General features: G+C 38.7%; 1 protein-coding gene across 8 annotated transcripts in view; it reads left to right on the top strand.

Moving 5' to 3' along the window:
• Grik1 (glutamate ionotropic receptor kainate type subunit 1) overlaps positions 1–20,216 on the top strand; it is a 388,808-nt gene that overhangs the window by 353,330 nt on the left and 15,262 nt on the right. For all 8 annotated transcript variants that reach the window (XM_028756334.1, XM_028756331.1, XM_028756332.1 and 5 more), the window contains one exon: positions 11,524–11,749. In XM_028756334.1, the coding sequence (XP_028612167.1) occupies positions 11,524–11,749 (226 nt within the window). The remainder of the gene's footprint in view (positions 1–11,523; positions 11,750–20,216) is intronic.

Raw genomic sequence — 20,216 nt, 5'->3', positions numbered from 1 at the left:
AACAGTAATGAAACTGATTTTTGCCTTGCTTATGGAGCAAGCCTTGGTACCTTTATTACCAAATATCAATTATGATAACTCCCATAAAATGAATTCTAATAGACACAATAGGTTAGCAACCATAGGGTGTGGCACTTCGCTTTATGATGAAGAAGACAAGAGTTCCAGGACCTGAACACTTTGCATAGTCACATACCTCGTCTTGTCCAGCAAAGGAGCTGAAGCATTCTACTAAGAAACACTGATGAACACATAAATACAAGTTTAAACTGCTCTAGTATCCCATATCACTACAGTCAGAATGGCTGCCACATAGAAAGAAAAGAGATAACAATAAATGTTGATAAGGGTGTGGGGGAAAAGGGAGCTTTATTCACTCCTGTTGAGAGTATAGCATAGTATGGCCATTATAGGAATTAGTACATAGTCTCAAAAATTAAACATAGAACTACTATATGCCCCACTGTATCACTCTTGGGCATATATCCAAAGGTCTTTGTCCTACTACACACATGCTTGCAAACTCCACACTCATGATAGCTCTATTCACAGTAGCAAGGAAATAAACCAGCTTAGATATCTACCAACATTTAACTGTAAAGAAAAATGAAATCATGATATTCATGTAATAATGAATAAAACTAGGAAGGAAACAGAGTCTGGCAAACGAAAGTAGAATATTGTCTGCCATGTGTGTCCCCAGCTCACAATGCCTGTGTGTGTATAAAAGTCAGTCTGTGAAACTAGATATGAGACCAGGAGAATAGAGGGAGGTGTCATGGAAGCAGAGGAGGACATGGGGCACAAGACACATGAAAGCAGAGAGATTGTGGAAGTGAAGGATAGAAGGGGGATCAGAGACATGGGTGAGAAGTTGAGACATAGTAAGAGAACCAATAACACATAGGTTTAATTTCAGTATGAAAGGTAGTACTGTTCCTGCTAATTAATTTTCTTTTAAAACTATAGAAAATAAATATTAGTGGTATAGGGTCATAGTCTTATGAAATGGTTATAAAGCAGCGTTTTTAATCAGAGCAAAACCTAAAAGCATCTCTGCAAACTTCACACTCAGATTCCTAGAAATGAAAGTGTCAGGCCAGTCTGAGTGGACTTGTGAAGTTTACTAACTTAGGAACAAAAATTACCAAGAGAAGAAGGGCAAAGACTGTGTAGCAGTCTCCATGAATTACCCAAGTGAAGAATGTTTACGGTGATTGCAATAAGAACAGAAACCAATGTTAGGTAAGCATACCTAGAGATTTATTAAGCAGCAGACTAATGTGAAAAAGTAGTATATACTTTTCTTTTATGTTAAGAAAAACTTTAAAAAATATTATCATATTAAGGACACAGTCAGTAGTTTAGTAAATGTATACATCACAGAGATTATGTTTCCCTTGGACGGAGATGTTTTAAAAATAATAGCTGTATGTAAATACAAGATTTCCCAAGTTTCTAAAAAGTTTGGTATTTTCCTGAAATCAGTCCTGTGAAGAGCTTACCAAAGTAAATTTTCATTATGGTCTTTGTCACAGACAAGGTAAGTCACTGGCCAGGCATAGGAGACAGACTAAAAAGTATCAAAGTAAAATATGTGTTTCTGGAGATCTAAAATGATTTGTGTTGCTCGACATTATCAAGGAATCTGGAAGTATAGGGAAGTGGGCTACTCTGATTTCTCAAGCCACCACAGTCAGAATGGTTGCCCCAAGGAAGAAAATTGATACAATATGTGAGCAGAGGAGATCTCAAGTACTTTCAGATGCACACTACCAACATGTGGAAGGACTGCTCACTGAACAGTAGACCTGACCCAACTTGAGCAAAGTTAGGTCAACTTCAGAGAGTTCTAGGAAGTTTCCTCTTTAAAGGTGGAGAATTAATATTTTGTTTTACTATTGCATAACCAGAACCCAATCTAATGACTGGGTACATAGTAGGTAGTCAAAAATATATTCACAGTACAAACTAGTGACTAGTACATAGAAGGTCCATTAAAAACATGTTCACAGTAAATGAAAAACGTGTAAAATATATTATCCAAAAGAGATAGACAGAGACAATAGACATCCAGACAAAAAGACAGACACCCACATGCAAGTGCACACACACATACATACACGTGTGCATACACACTTGCATACAAGCACAAGTACACACACATATGCACATGCACACACACACACATGCACACATGCCTGCAGGGAGAGGACAGGTGTCTAGAAACACACACCTACAGAAGAGGAGTCCCTGTTTGCCAAGTCCCTCATTTTATGAGTCAGCCTGTGGCCCAGGAACCCTGTTTATCAAGTAATAATTTATTTGCACAAAGAAAACAAGTACTGAATCTGATTTTATTTTCCCCTTGGGGGAAGCAAGCTGTCAGAAAGCTTCAGAGGGTGCAGCTTCAAGAGTTCATAATCTAGGCTATCCTACAAGAGAAAGAATTATCTCAGCCTTTTAGCTGTTGGGACAGTTGCAGCCAGAGAGTTCAGTCACTCAGTGACAACAATTCCAAGGACAAGGACCCAATCCCATCACTATCACCTTTACTGTGCCTCCAGGCTTCCATTTCTCCCTGCCTTTCCCTCTTAAGCCAGCATTTCCCAATCTGTGGGTTGAGATCCCTTTGAGATATGTGGGAGGTAAAACAACCAATTCACAGGGAATACATATCAGATATCCTGCATGACTGATATTTACATTACAATTCATAACAGTAGCAAATAAAAATAACTTTACGGTTGTGGGTCACCACAACATGAGGAACTGTATTAAAAGGTCACTGCGTTAGGAAGGCTGAGAGTCACTGACTTAAGCAAAAGCAAGAAGCAATCCTGAGTGGTGGGATTTGGTCTAGCCTAGCACATTCTAGCTGGTGGCTGAAGCTGAAACAGAAAGCCTACTCATTCATGAAAAAGACATTTCACATTGCATCACATTACAGTGAAAGTCTTTTCCCAAAACAGCCCTCAGCACCCTTGCAGTATCCTGTCCCTTCATTTGCAAGGTGGGTTCAAACCATTCCAGAACTAAAGAATTGGCAGTTGTAGAAGCCAGGGCTATTACCAAAATCCACAACCAAAGTGTACTTATCCCTCACAATTACTCTCCAGACTAAAGCAAGGTGGTGGTTTTGTTTTGTTCTGTTTTTAAGTATTTTACATTTTTTTATTTACTTATTTATTTATTGACAGAGGAAGAGAGAGAGAGAGAGAGAGAGAGAGAGAGAGACAGAGAGAGACAGAGAGAGACAGAGAGAGAGAGAGAGAATGCATGTCAGGATGAGTGTGTAGGTCAGAGGACGACTTACAGGACTTGGTTCTCTGCTTTCACCATGTGGATTCCAGGGATCGAACCAAGATTAGTAGAATTGGTTGTAAGTACTTTTACCCTCCGAGTCTTCTTACTAACCAAGAATGATTCTACATCTACAATAACAGTTTAACATAAAATAACTTACCAGAATTTAATAAGGAAAGCTGTCACACAATGTTACTGCCAAGCACTACTCTCAAGGGATGTTTTTACTAAAGGGTTGTCTCCAAAGTGTGGCTGAAAATTGCTTGCAAACATTTAAATCAAAACCCACTGACATTTTCTTCTAGACTTTGACATTCTCACAAACAGCGTGATACCTTATATTTTAAAATACTTGTATTCAATTCTCAATTTTTTTAAATCAACAAAATTTATGTTGCTAAAATAGCTCAAGTGAGATTACCTATTCCATTATCTGGATTCTGGTTATGTGTGGATTAGCTGACTTTTTAAAGATGTATATGTTTAGGGTGTGTGTGTGTGTGTGTGTGTGTGTGTACATGTGTATGCATGAGCGTAAGTGCCCAGAGAAGCAAACAAAAGGCATAAGATCCTCTGGAACTAGAGTTACAGGAAGTTGTGAGTTGCCCAATATGGGTGCTGGGAACTGAACTTAGGTTCTCTGGATGAGCAATAAGTGTTCTAACTTCAGAGTCATGCTGTAAGCCCCCTTGCTGACAGTTAAGGAAAAACTAAGTCATGGAGCCCCATGTCTTAGATTTGGAAGCCTTCTATGCTTTTTTTCATTGAGTCACTTGTATGTGGAAACACACTGGTCTTCAAAGACTATATGAGAGAGAGAGAGACAGAGAGACAGAGACACAGACACAGAGATGACAGACAGACAGACAGACAGACAGACAGACAGAAATTGAAATGTAGCTTATGTTACACAAAGTTCCATTAAACTCTAAACATCCTGAAATTCTAGGAACACTGACCATAAGGAAAATAATAACTGAACTTGTTTGGCCAAGGTCAGAGAACTGATATTTATTACACACTGTATTTTCAGAAGTTCCTGGGCACTCTGAGTCTTAAAAGTTTTAATCACTGGGGATCATATAATAGTCTATTTCATCAAAGTGTGACATTCATTACAAGGACAATTAGCAAACCATGGTTAGGGAAAGGCCAAGGACTTCACCAGGCATCCTGGTACTATTCAGTTAGTTTAGGAAATTGGGTATCAGGGGACTGCTGTGTTCTCCTTATCAAGACTTTAATTATTTATAGAAAAGTTTATCAGTCAGAAAATTTATAATTCAATAATTCAACAGACTCAGCAGACTTTCAACAAACTTTTTTGTTAGTACTTGGGATGAAATGAGGCTGGCTAGCAACCCAGTATTAACTATGACGCTGTTTTCCCTCTGTTCTGCTGGTAGATGGCTTATCCCCTTTAATCACTACAAGACTCTGAACAGGTAAGGCTTCTGCTACTCCTTTGACTTCTTGGGGCCACCTCAACATCACAGGAGGCAGAATCAAGGAACAGTCAGAACACAGGTTAAGGACTGTGGATGCAGCTTGCCTTCCCTACACCTGCCTGACCTGTTTCTGCACTTTCCAGCAAAGAGAACTAATAGCCACAACATCTGATTACACCTTTCCTTCCATAAAGGACATTATTATTTCTCTATGTCTCATAGAAACTAGAAATTATGCGTGTGCACAAAGCTGTTCTTTCTCCTTGTTGCAGCCCTATTAATTGTTTTGTTAAATAAAAGAATGGACATAACGTTAGTGTCACAATGACAATATAATAAGGCAACCCCCCCCAGATATTATTTTTTATACAAAGATATAAGGAGATAAGTGAGGCCTGAAACAATTTTTCACAGATGCCTTCTGTGAACCACCATCCCAGAGGGTATTGGTTTTAATGCATGTTCCACACATAAGGAATGCCATAGGTTATCTCAGGAAACCTGACTACTATCACATTATCAAATGTGAGGATATACATTAAAGCCTCCAGAGAAACATTGACAAGCAGCGTCTAGAGCCGTATAGCCTGAATTCAAATCTTGACTCTCACTAATTAATTATGTAGACCTTGACACGTTACTTCAATTCTCCATACCTTAACTTCCCTGCCTGTGAATTGAAGCTAACATCTAAGCCATGAGATAATTTTCAGGGTTACAGGACTTAATGGAGGCAATACGCTTACCCAATTCCTTATCAGATGGTAAGCAATTTAAAAGCTATCACCATTATCATCAATTTCTCACAGTTTCACTCTCTGTAGACTTAAATTTTTACCCTGTTCTGGCCTTTGATCAACCTCTTTGCTCAGTAATCTCCAGATCTTGTGCCTTCTGTTAAATCCCAAGCCAGTACCAGGACCCAAGATCTGAAAACATCCAGTGGCCTTGCCAGACAGAAGTCCCAGGGTTTGGAAGCCTTTTCTGAACACATTCACTGCATTTAGAGACATTTCCCATATGACTGATAAGCAGCTGCTGGGAGAGGTGGGTCCTTAGAATGCTGCGAGGCAGGTCAATTTAACTCAGTTCTTTTCCTGGTGTCTCTAAAATGTCAGCATCGAAGCTGGATGCTGGCAAGGTAGAAAGTATGAGGGGGAAAAGTTGAAACCCTTCTGCAAAGCTTAGAGATCTGAAGTACAGTACCCATACACACCAGGTACAACCTGTTCGATACAGTACCACTCTCATTCCACATACAGGGAGTGAGCTGAACATAAGAATTCCTGTGGGTCAAATTGGCTATGAAATGGTCATGTAAGAAGTACTTCTCAGTAGAATCTTGCCTTGTACAAAATCACTGTCCTCCCAGACTCAAGCCAGGGGATTACAGAGATTAGATCTACATTCTGCCTGAAATGACATGGATAAAACGGGTTTTTAAAAAAAATCATCACAGACTTGTCATTTCTGGCTTTCACGGTCTAGGGACTTTGAACCAGCTGTGAGAATTAGGAATGGTAACCTTTATAATCTCTGCAGCGAGTAGTTAGTGCCATCGGCAAAGCTAAATCTATTTCAAGGAAATCACTGAGCCCAGCACCTGTGGAACTGAAGCTATCACAGGGAGACAGAGTTCAGACAAAACCAGCGGGAAACAAAAAAGGAGAGAAAGTCCATAAACTTTTCTACATAGGAGGATATTCTTCCCATAAAATCTTCTTGTTTGGAAACTTGGGTTCCTTTACTACTAGAGTCACAAGATAAAAATGTATTCACTTGGAAGGAAATATCTATAAGCTCAATTTAATTTAACCTTTTAAGAAGTCTGGTATATTGCTTGTAATGTAGCAATCTTTATCTGGAGACAGGAGAAAAACACACGACAGATTTGAGCAAAGATATTTAAGTCTTGTCAGGAGAATTCCCTGAAGGAAACCAATGAAATTATAAAGTTTCAGAGAATCTTCAAATGTCATCACTTTCTATTGATTCAAGGTAAGAGTAGGATCTGATACAATGATCATATCTGGAAAGGCAGAGCCCCCACAACACCACAGATGACATCTTCTAATGGTCTTGCCTCAAATGATGATTGTTAAATTAAATCATGTTTTACCATGGTGTGGAAAATTACCATTTTGTGAAATTTCATTATAGTAAATGAAATAGTTGTCAGGCAACTCCTCAGTTGGCAGGTATTCTCCTCTGTATGTTGGCTTCTTAAGAATGAATTCTGAATTGACAAAATCCTTTGTTAACTTCTAGAGGTATTTTTTAAGATTAAGATTTCTCAATCGTCTACTGGAAAGACAATATAGAATTATTTTGATCATTGATGTGTTCTGTATGGCACATAGCACATTTAGAAGGTCACTTTTGACACAATGTGAAAGAGAAAATCTCAATAACATATCCTAATATGAATGTGTGTATGTTTATGAAAATAAGTGAAAAAAAATGTGTAAACACGGATCTATAATAAGACCTTCAAATACTGGCCTGAAGCAGGATTTCGCACTTATTGATTCTACTGAATAATAGGATCATATTTTCTCTCTGTAGATGCGCTATAACTCAGTTGGGAGAAATGCTGTGATAAGCAATGCTTATCTTCAATAGAAATGAAACATTGGAAAGATGTTTCTATAATACAGAGGCTCTATCAATCTTAGAATCATACTATACTACCGAGCTCTGCCCATCCTCACATCCTGTCACAAAAACGCTGTAGCTGAAAGGAAGGACAAGATAAAGTACAAACTATACCCACATTGTCTTCAAGGTTCCATATCTGCATGTCTTGAAACACTAGATTTTTGTCTAAATGAATAGAACCTATTGAAAGTCACTAAATACTCTCCATGTATGACAGGCTAAGTACAAGATCTACAACATCTCTCCTACAATAGAGAGTTGCTAACAAACACTTGAGCAATTTCTTTGGATGATGAGTTAAGTCTGCTGAAATAGTCACCTGGCTATGAGTATTTGAACAAAAAAAATGAATTCCCTCTGATGAAGAACCTAGACTCTCAAACAAGAGTACTAGAATGAGACCCCAGCTTTACCAATTTTTGGTGTGGTATTCTTTTTCTGCATTCATAAAGCTGAAATCTTAATGGTACCTTCCTCACTAAAAGAAATGAGTACGTGCACCATGCTCAGAGCCAGGCATGTTACACAGTAATGCTGTCTGTGCCCATTGCTATCACTACTCTCAACGATTTGTAACTGCCTACATACACACTATACATCACCATCCAGCAAGTATTCAGCCTGCATGCATCACAAGGTGGTAAGAAATAAGTGACCATCAGCATTATTACAGTGACCCTGCCCTCTAACGAATTAGAAATGCTTATTATCTGTCAACTGTGTTTATTGGCATAAAGACAGATAATCAGGTTAAACCGGCCTAAAGAATTCATCTGAGCCTGTGTCCTCTAAGGATCCAAGTGTTCTAATTGGCTTTTGACAGATTCAGTGAAATGAGAGGCAATCACTACTCCTATGGTTTAATAATAATATCCTGCATTATCAAGAATGATTTAGGAGGCTGACTTGGGCTAGAGATGATCTGGAAAGGCAAAGCTGTCATTTAAACACTCAGTTTGGTCTTTTAGCATTTACAATAATTTTGGCAAAGTGTGCTCATAATTTGAAGAAGTGCTAAGATCTTGAAAACTAACAAAATTATCTATTAGAAAGCATACAACAAATTTACTCTGAAAATGCTATTTTAGGGCCTGAGAAAAGAATAAACTTTACTGAGCACAGCATTCCAGTAGATAGAAATAGGGGATAAGCAAGAAATATGCCTTTGGTTTAGTGGCTCATCTAGCTACCAACTGTGACCTCCGGGTGTCACTTCCCCAAAGATCTGTTCTGTAAAGGGCCTGATCTAGAAAGCAGAGCAATGAGCTTGGAGAATCCCCAAGTGAAACGTCCCAGCAAAACTTTCTCTTGGTAGATATCCTGGGATGGAAAATCCACCATCTCCCAGTGACTGCATGCCTTGTCCGTTTACTATAGATAAAATGGCCATTTTTTTCTATTTATTTGTTTGTTATTTTGTTTATTAGTTATTTTATTTATTTACATTTCAAATGGTATCCCCCTTCCCAGTTTCCCCTATGCAAACCCCCCTATCCCATCACCTTCCCCCTGCTTCTATGAGGGTGCTTCCCCACCCACCCACCCACTCCTGCATCAGCACCCTAGCATTCCTTTACGCTGGGGCATCGAGCCTTCACAGGACCAAGGGGCTCCCTTCCCATTGATGCCAGATAAGGCCATCCTTTGCTACATATCTAGCTGGAGCCACAGATCCTCTCATGTGTACTCTTTGGTTGGTGGTTTAGTCCCTGAAAGCTCAGGGTTGGGGGATGGGGTGTATGCAGTCTGGTTTGTTGAAATTGTTGTTCTTCCTATGGGGTTGCAAACCCCTTCAGCTCCTTTCCCTAACTCCTTCATTGGGATCCTGAGCTCAGTCTGATGGTTGGCTTCGAAAATGTACATCTGTATTGATAAGGCTCTGGCAGAGCTTTTCAGGGGACAGCTATACCAGGCTCCTGTCAGCAAGCACTTCTAGGCATTATCAATAATATCTGGGTTTAGTTCTGCAGATGGGATGGATCCCTAGGTGAGGCAGTCTCTTGATAGCTTTTCTTTCCATGACCATAATTTTATGTCTTTTACTTCTACAAAGCAAAATTCCACATTTCTAACCACAAAATTGAGATTAATAAATTTAAAATAATAAGAAAATAAATAGTCTGTGAAGTTTTTACTTGGAAGCTGATGTCTATGCTGTACCAACATAAAACCAACTAGCCAAAGCTCTATGGAAGACGAAGGTACTTTGAAAAATGCTATGTTTTCACATGTAGTCTAAGTAAGATTAAAGTCATTGTCAAAAAAACTTTGCCAATATAGACATCTACCTTAGCCAAGTCATCCTGGATCAGTGGAAGGAACACTGGGGTCTAGAATTTGTTCTGATGTTAACTTCCACTGTCTTTTTCTGAAGTATTCTAACAGTCTGTACCAAAAGTTTCACATCTATAAAAATGATAGTTTAAGTGAATCTATCTCTAAAGTCTCTGATAACTTTAAAATTTCATGCTTCAAAGAAAATTATTTCCCCTTAAGGTAGTTTCCTGATAATGGAATAACTTTTCCAGCCATACATTTGCTACAGAAAAGACAGAGTGACCTCCCTGCTTTTGTATAAGTAGCTCTTCTCTTCATTAAGGATTTAGTAGTATCAGACTCTTTAAAGCTGAAACCATACAACAAATGAAGCATCAGCCCTGGTACCCAGGACACACCTTTATTGTGGGAACATTAGCTCTGATTTGCAGATCCCCTGGGGTTGTGGAGTTAGTCTCAGGAGCTACATCATGATAGAATGGATCTTATAAATCATCACCTTGTACAGGTATGTGTATTGAATTGTATCTATCTCATAAGATCTTTCTCATGGGGACTCTTTAAATGCCTAACAATCCAACCTAAAGCTATCTGTCCCCACCTCCCCAACTTATAAGACCTATTCTGTTAACACGGGTCTTACACAGATCTAGGAGTCAAGTAAGTTGGGAACACTTGAGCATGAACAGCCCATAGAGCTGATTCACACGGTATTCATTTGGTGTCTGCAACTCCGAATCCTGTTTTAAGCTTCTCTGTAGCCCTAGAATGATACTCCCTGGCCTTGCCAAGGCGTCTACATGTATCAGAATCAGTTTTAGCTTGAAAACATCAGTAATTCCCATGATGACATTGATCTTTGAAATAAATGGGAGGGTGTACTGATGCAAATGAAGACAAATTCAGGGGAAAAACTTGAAACATTATGGAAATTACAGAGTAAAAATGTAAAGTGCCTAATCATAGATATTCAAAAGAATGGAAATTCATATCTAAGCAATATGGAAATGCAGGCAGTATGTTTTAACAAAGAAAAGAAGATAATGAGGTAATTGTGTCTATGTATAGCTGCATATACATCATATAGATAGTCTATTATTGACTCAACCAAAAAGCTGAATAAAAGACATGAAAATCATAGAACACTTTCAAATGAAAATATGCAGTCCTTGTTATCTAAAAAAAGTGATTGCAATAAGAAATTATATACATAAAAAGTAGGGAGAGCTTCTGGTTTGAATACCAACTAGAAAAGAGCATTTACATGCTTCATTTTGTAGAAAATTTAGCCATGGATGCATTTCTTTAGCAAATAAGCAGAAGAAGCAAGTGGCATATCCCAGGCTATCCCTAGCACCGTAGTGCTGGCCAGCCACTGGAACTTCCATACCTGGAAACAATAAAGCGACTGCTATCCGGTGACTGAAGGGAAGTAGAGTCAATGACTAGAGGTCTGGAGGGAGAGAGAGAGACTCAGCTTGACCCAGGGGACTGTAAAGTACCGTTCCCAATGTCAACTGTTCATGAGACAAACACTATTACTGAAGTTCGTGTTCTTTTTTTTCCTTACCAAAAATTGAGAAGAAAACCTTGAGTCATGATTTCCATCTGCCAACCTCTTTTCTTCCATATCGATCTAAGAATATCCATGTTCTCTTCATTACTGAATGCTCTCTTCTCAGCTACCTGTAAGACGGAAGTCCCAAAGTCCCAACATCATCCCTCCGGTTTCCAATTCCCCTTTACTATTTGACCCACTAGAATGGTGAACAACCTTAGGTCATATTTTTTCAGCACTCTTCTGCTGGTGGATGTCCTTTTGTTCTTTCTGCAGAAATCAAAGATCTCCACCTATGAGAAAATGTGGGCTTTCATGAGCAGTAGACAGCAGAGCGCACTGGTTAAAAACAGCGATGAGGGGATCCAAAGGGTGCTCACTACCGACTATGCCCTGCTGATGGAGTCCACCAGCATTGAGTATGTGACACAGAGGAACTGCAACCTCACCCAGATCGGGGGCCTCATAGACTCCAAAGGCTATGGAGTGGGGACACCTATCGGTAAGAGGGGCAAGGCATGAGCCAAGGCTGGGCAATGTTGATTACAAGTATTCAAATTGTTGAGAAGTACAATGTGTAGCCAACTAACAAGGAAGAGAAACGTCCACTTTAAAAGATAGGGATGGTTTAAATTGAGGAATCTCAGATGTTTAGTCTAATCAATTTTCAGCTATTTATTTTATATCTTACCACAATGTAACTGTTCAAGATTTATGTAGATTTTATTCTGACCATCAGTATTTTAAAGAACTATTTCCTGATTAATCTTCATTCATTATTTTCTTGAATATCTTATGTATCTAGTTTTTATACCTTAAGTTATATTAGAATATAAGAAAACTAATTCTACATATAGATGAAAACTAATTCTGCATGTAGAGGGCTATTTCTCCATCTTAATAAATGAGAAAACAGTGCCATATCTATCTAAAAAAGAAACAGAAATTCTCTTCTCAGACAATAAACTAGAGTCAAAGAATATCTACCTAAAAGATCTACCAGATATTTCTACTTGTTCATTTCAATAGCACAGTGCCTCCTCAAGACCCTACTGCATGGAAGAACTACATACCCATATACTATATACTATTCCATGATAGTAACAGGAATAAACAGAAAATGGGTCTATGTTTAGGGGACAATTACTGATCTTTTTCCACAGAAAACTTCTTCCTATTTTATTGATATATAGAAAACTGCATTTACGATGTTCTGTCATAAAGACAGCCTATTCCTCTCAAGTGAAACTTTGGTAATCCGACAAAGAGAAATAAGGCCATCTAGAGCTGTGGGCTAATCCAGTAGCAAAGGATTATAGTGGCAGCCAAGCCAGACAGATAAGAACCCTGGGTAGGCTTGATTTATGTGTCTGTATTTTGTTGCCATGTTTGACAGGGATTATGCAGTGTGACTGTCAATATCAGGCAGGGATCATAAACTTCACTGCTTATAAGCCAAGACAGATCATGAGTCAAGCTGGTTTGCTTTGCTTGAGTGGTACTAGAGAATGCTGTCAACTGCAGACGGTTACAGACCATGACTTGTCTAAAGGAGGCCTTTTCCATCAGTCAGTGGTAGATTCATAGGACTTTAAGAAGAAGTATGGCCAGGTGCTTCATTTTTCCAACAAAAAACAAAGTCATCATTTAGTTGAAATAAATTTCCTAATATTAATAATCTGACAACTAATTAACTTTCTTTTAAAAACTGTACTCAACCCATGTTCAACAAAATTTACCGTATTACTATTAATTAGTTAAATAAAGAGCTTTGGTTGCACCACCAAGTTGACTCTCCACTATTTTTTGGTTTAAAATATTAGCATATCCTATGAGAAATGAACTTTATTATCACTGTTGTCCTCTAAATCTTCAGAAGAACAATTACACTGGGGAGCCCATAACTACCTTCTTGGCCCTCCGTTAGCTCTCTTATAGGAAGAGTATGCTTAGAATAGGTTAGCTGATGATACTTCAACAGAATACCAGGCTAAGTGGTAACCAGCATAGAAGTATAGGACAATGGACTACTATGAAATATTTGAGAAATAAACTCTTACGTTTAGGCTGAGTTTCTTGTGTTACAGTTTTCTGCACTGAATTTGCTCCATTCAAAGGAAGATTACCCAGAGTACAGTTCTGGTGAAGTTCATGTGGGCCACTGTGTATCTAATCTCCACTTGTGTCTTCCCTGCCATTCAGACAATAATAAAACTGGTTAAGGGGTCTGGTCACAGCATGTCAGACCAAGCTACAGCTCTGGAGAGTAAGGTTACAGCATTCCATGAACAATCTGGGATTCATAGACATGCTTGTAAAGATCTGTAATAGGAGGCTTGCTTCATTTTCTGGCTTCTTTCAAATTTCTAAGAATGTCATTGATTTAATAAAAATATAAATTACACTATTTCTCCCTTTCTTCTTACACTTCCATGTCTGCCTCCTTTCAGATTCATCACCTCCTCCTCTTTAACTGTTGCTGTTCAGTATACATATGAATGAGTAAACATATAAATACATCCCGTTGCATACATTTAGTATTGCTTGCTTGTATGTTTTTTAGGGGTGATAATTACTGGATTACAAATGGGAGCTCCTCCCTGAGGAAAGCTAATTCTCCCTCTCTAAGAGGTTGCTAATTGTTGTAGCTCTTACTCTAGAAATAAGTCCATGAGATCTCTCCTGTCTACACTAGAATGTCACCCTGCTACTGGAATTGTTCGGGTCTCTTTCAGGCAGCCATTTTGACATTTCAGAGGTACAGATTTTCTATCATGGATGGGGGCAGAAACTCATAGCAGAAATCTTAGTCCTCTGACTCTTACAATCTTTGTTCTCCTTCTTCCACAAGGTTCCCTGAAACTTGTGTCAGGAGTTATATTGTGTTTATAGATCTATCAATTAGGCCTGGGCACATAGCTTGGTCATTTGAATCATTTGCTCTCTGCATTTTGACTAGCTATTACTGATGGCCTCCACTCCACATTCTTCCCCCCAAAAAAGAAACCAATATGGTCGTGGTAGATTCCTTAAATATCTCTTCTTGTACCTGCTTTGAGATGAACAAAGACAAAGGAGTGGTCTGACCTACCATTCATTATTCAGGGGATACATTATTCATTAGACACACACACACACCTACTTAAGAGTGGTTTGGGTAGAAGGTCCTTGCTGCCTGGTCCAAAGAGCTTATTAGAAGTAGATCTTTGTCTAGCAGGGGCTTAAAATCTTGTAGAAGCATCATCAGAATATAGAACTGCTCAACTCCAGAAAATACACACTTGATGAGCCCATTAAAATTCAGGGACTAAATGAAAGAAGTAAGCATATGGCAACAAGTGGTCCCAGGAAGGGACACAACCGAGTTAGCCAAGACAAGCCACCAGCCACTGGTTTTAAAAGCCCACAGTCAAGCCCTCCCTGGAATACTTGCTCCTGAAAATCAGTCAGATTGGATAATACTTAGACTTCATTGAACTTGTCTGCATTTGTTACATGAAAACAGTCTCTACCTTCAACACACATAATATGGGTTCCATCTTATACAATAATCACCAGATAATAATAATCTAGGGCTCAGCAGTTTTGAGGCACAACTGTTGCAAGGCAAAATAAATATTCCAATATTATTTTTAAAACTGTGGGCTAACTTAGCTATTTGAGCAGTGAGTTTTATGAATAGTCTTTGGGCGGAATTCCAGTTACATTTCTGTTGCTGTGATATTAAAAACACACTGACAAAATGCCGTTTAGGCAGAGAGGCTTATTCCAATTCCAATCCCGTGCTACAATCCATTGTCCCAGGGCAATCACAAGCAATAGCTGGGAGCCCTCTGTCACATCTACATTCAAGAACAGAAAGAAATGAAAGCAGATGTGTTCACTTGCTTGCTTGTGTTCATCTCAATTCTCCACTCTTCATATAGTTAAAGGCCTAGGGATGCCTTAACCATACCTGCTTAGGGATGGTGCTGCCCACAGTGGTCTGGGTCTTCCCATAGCATTAACTTCCTTAAAACAACCCTCCGCACAGACATGATCACAGATCAACCCAGTGCAGGCAATCCCTCATTGTGCATCTCTTCCTAGGTGAAGGTAGGTTATGACAAGTTGACAATTAAGCTAACCCATGAACAAAATGAAACAAAAACTGATCAATAGGCTAGCACCACACAACGACAACAGCAAAATGGTTTTATGTGTTTTAGTTAAGTAGCAGAAAGGCAAAAGCCTATTGTCTTATGGAAACAGATATGTGGGGATTTTAGGCAAGAGAAAATCAAGATAAAAGATAGATTTAAAGGTGGCCAGGTGGTGTATAGTTGCCTAGTAGCGTTCTAGGTGTCCTCTTTAATTGGGTAAAGCTGGTTACATGAATGACTGACTGTGAGTTATTAGAAACAGCAGGTCTCCTGGCAGAACCCGATCAGAATGAGAGTCCTTGTAGTACTACTAAGTGGGCTTATAATATGGTCATTTTACTTTGATTATACTTTGGGAAACCACTGCATGTTTAGACCATGTAGGTAGTAACTACTTAACCTCTTTGCATTATGCTCTGTCAAGCTTCCATGAGGTACTGTTAGGGATACAGGAATAGACTCCTTTAATTTTCCTCTATGAGTAATATCATGTTCCGGGATAGGACAAGATCTGGCTGCCCACACTACTTCAATAGGAAGGACTGGAGATTGTCTTGTGCTGGTTTTTCTTTTTGAAGAATCGAAAGTGGCTAAATTTCAATACGTGGGGTCTCCATGAACTCTCTGTTCAAGAGAATAGTTGACTTACCAAAGGATAGGACACTTTTAGACCTGTTACAACAAAATATTGTCTGTTTTTCTATCCCACTTACCCTTGTGATGGCTAGTGTTTTTTGTCAATGTAACACATCTTCAAAAATGGGACCTCAATTAGGAAAATGCCCTCATCAGATTGGCCTATAGGTAAGACTGAATGGCATTTTATTGATAAATTATTGGTGTTGGGGGCCTAGGCCACTGTGGGTGGTGCCACACCCCTAGGCTTGTGGTCCTGAGTGGTACAAGAAGGCAAGCCATGGGGAACAAGCCAGTAAGCAGTGTCAGTCTATGATCTCTGCTTCACTTCCTGCTTCTAGGTAGCTACCTTGAGTTCCTACCCTTCAGTAATGGACTGTAAGCTGTAAGATGAATAAACCTTTTCCTTCCCAAGTTGCTTTTGGTCATAGGGTTTATCACAGCAACAGAAACCTAATTAGGACAACCCTTATTGGATTTAACATCCAAGCATTGTTGAACACCCACTACATGAGCTTCACCAAGCTTGAAGAATGAATACTTTCTTAAAGTTTTGCTGTTATAACACTTAAGTGCTGACTTTATTAAGAGTCTAAGTAGTGATAAAATTGGCAGAAAATATAAGTATTTTGATAGACTATAAAGTATCTTTAAGTCAATTGTCTTAAATGTTATAGCTAGTAAGTCAGTAACAATATTTTAGTGAAAATCCAAAAAGCAATATTTGAAATAAAAAAGAATGGTAAACATTATTTTAAATGTATAATAATAATAATAATAATAATAATAATAATATAGGCCAATGTATTATCAGTCTTGGAGATGTCTGAAAATTCTTGTCAATTTAAAATGACTAACTTCTATTTAAGTCTAATGTATTTAAATGAACCTAAGTTTACATGTGTCTATTAATTTTTAGACCAATTTGATTTAAACTCTTTGAAGGAACTTGTCATGTAATATGTACTAAAGTCAGTACACATAAGCATGTAGACAGTATAAATATCACATCAAGCTGACAGTGGGACCAATACACAAGACAGACTGTGAACAATGATAAGAAATAGGCAATTAAAGACACACTTTCAAGAAACTTAAAGGTCATGTGACATGGAAACAAGGAGGAAAAAACATATTCCAAAGACACAGAACAGAGATGAACCAATGAGAGCATGCCAGCGATATGAGAGAGAGAGAGCAACAGTAAAGCAAACTCACAGGAAGCCAGTTAGCATCACTGGGAAAACAGCAGGCAGGGAGCTAGAACTGGCTGTCTAATTCTGATGACTTCCTGATAGAAACAGCAGGGTTCCTGGTAGTTCTTCTCTAAGTGAGAGTCTCTTATTTCACTTATTCAATATGTTCTTCAAGGGGCTCACAAAGATCATAGGACAATAACTAAATAGAAAAAAATGTTGTGGGCCTTAAAACAGTGTCCTATCTCCCTAACCCACTTTGGCCATCTCATTTTAGGTAACATATGTGGGAGACTTCGAGCAAATGTTCTTTATGTTTCCTCACAGGTGATTTAGTAAATGAAGCATAAGTCAAAAAAAAAAAAGCACCAGGAATAGTTTTTGCCTCAATCTTTGCAGAACTGGGACCTCAGGATTGATGGGGCACTCTGTATCTTCTTAAGTAGCAACTAGATTTTCTTAATTCAGCCATCTTTAAGCTAGAAACTTTCTCATTCTATCTTCTACTATACAACCCTGCCTGATCCCTTTAGCATCCCTCTATGACACCAAATTTCCTGTGTTGTAGAAATGATAGAAAGCAGGAATGTGTATCACTCTGAGAGCAGCTGCATGTGCACATAAGAATGTTAATTTATATTCCTTTTAAAGAGTGGAATATTTAGGGGTTGGAGATTCAGCTCCGTGACAGAGTGCTTGCTGAGCAAGTGTAAGGCCCTGCTTAAGGTTTGGTTCTTAACTCTGAGTTTCTGACAGTCTGGGGTTGGTGTGAGGCAGGAATCATGGGAGCTGATCTTTCTGCAGCTCTGCTGAATGAATACTGCACTTTAGGGCTTGCTTTCTGCCCTCCTGTGAATGAGGCTGCCTCTGTGATGAGTCTGTCTACATTCATATATCATGATACCTATTACATGGAAAGACCTATATGGATCCATTCTGTCTCTCCTTCACCAATGCTACCTATCACAAATGCTGATATTAAATAGCCTCTTTCTACCCCTCCTAGATGAAAAGAAATATACACCAGAAATTTTTCATAGTGGTGATAAACCTGTCATGCTTTTAAAGCAAAAACAATGAGGGAATAATTGGGACAGATGGTGGGCTTCAGAGCGAACTCATCCATGGGGAATACAGCTGCTGGAAACATTTGAGAAATGCTTCTTTTATGATGAATTTATTCTTTAAGAAAGATCAGTTGCTATTCAGAAAGATCCATGTGTACAGATCCTTTTTTTAAAAAAAAAAAATGATCTTCAAGAAGTCACTTCTGATGTCAATTAGACAATTTAGCCAATAACAAAGACTGAAGCTAAAAGATATCCAGATGTGAAAAGGTCTCCGCCACCTCTGGTTTTGCCCTGAGTCCCCAGAGGCTCTGAAGTCTCTCCCATAATAGAAGATTGGCAAAGTTGGCCCAGTCACAAGCTAAAATTGAAAACTGCTGCTTAGAGACTTTCAGGACAGACGCTCTAGAAATGTGCCTCCCAAGGGATTTAAAATAAAGCTTCCTGAGGATGGGAGCAGTTAAGATTTAAACAGGTTACTGGAAGGCTGGAAATTACCTTCCTTAGAGACCAACATTAAGCTGAGATTGGATCTCCATCTGTCTGTAATGTGTTAGGTGTTGTGCAGCCTAGAGGCAAGAGGAGAGTGGCAGCGAGCATTTATTGAGTACCCACTGTGTATATCACTGTGACTACTGTACAGCCATGGCCAGGAGTACAGCTCTCACGCTCATCAGAGCATTTCCATGTACCTTAAAGCAATGTGCTCCAGGCCCTCTCATTTACTTGCACACTCTAGGGATATTAATGCTGCTAATTTTGCCTCTGCCCATTTGTTGTTCTGGGAAAGTTTAAGCAAAGAGCTGATATCTTTTGTTTTCAAAATCCATTTTCTCACCCAAAAATCCATACTCTGTATTGGCATACTATAATCTCCTTCTAATGCATTTCACATTTCTTTTTAAGGTAGATTTTGTGTGTTGACAATTTTTTTTAAGTCTTAGGAAGGAATAAATGAGAAATGACAGAAGATTAGTCCTGAGCTTATTGCATTTAAGCTATGACATGGGACATAGGTCATCTGTGAGGCTGAGAAGGGAGCTGCCAGCACTTTCACAGAAGAGCACGGAGATATAAGGAAGAAGAAGAGCTGACTTTGATTCTTGGCTCTTAATAATACCTCCATATTTTAATTTTTTTAAACCATTTTAATGAATGGTCTTGACTTTACTACTCCTAAGATTTTGCCTTTTTTATAGACACTGACTTTCCAATTTGCCTCCATCAGGAATGGCTTTAGATTTTGTATGCAAAGGGAGCTTCTTACTTTTGAGGATACGAAATACTATCAAAAAATGTTGTCATTCACGGAAATGAATGAGTCAAGGAGTCTTGTTTTATCTCTTTTCTGTTGATTAACATAGGAATTCAGAAACTGTGTCCATGTATACCGGTTGGCACTTTCCAACCCTTCATAATTAAAGTTTTGATGGTATTACCAGATGACAGACCATAAATATTACCAAGTTCTTGCCACAGAATATTATAGCAACGGAGAATTATTCAAATCATACTTTACCTTAATTGGTACATGAATCATTATGGATGAGCCACTGTAAATATCTAAAATCTTTTAATGTCATGCACAGTAAAATTCCTTGCTTGTCATAACTTGGTCTGGGTTAAAAGAGAATATGTGTTTCATGCAGTGACCCTAGAATCCGAAATCCTTCTCTCTGTGGCATCCCCATCACTACTGACTTGAAAGTTTTCCTTATTGCAGTGGTGTATTTAGGAAAAGACAGCAAGCAGCACATGTTGGGAAGATTTATGACACAAGAGTAGAAATATCATCCATCACTTTAGCTCCCCCTGCCTAGAGAAGTGATGTAGCTCAACTCTAATGGAGACAGGGAATCAGAAGAAAGAATGGCCAAACTTGGCCAAGATAAGAGATCACCAAGAGGCCAGAAAAAAAAAACAGAATC

The sequence above is a fragment of the Grammomys surdaster genome, unplaced genomic scaffold (assembly GCF_004785775.1).
Source record: "Grammomys surdaster isolate TR1022 unplaced genomic scaffold, NIH_TR_1.0 126118, whole genome shotgun sequence".
NCBI lineage: Eukaryota > Metazoa > Chordata > Mammalia > Rodentia > Muridae > Grammomys > Grammomys surdaster.
This window is presented reverse-complemented; position numbering and strand designations above follow the sequence as displayed.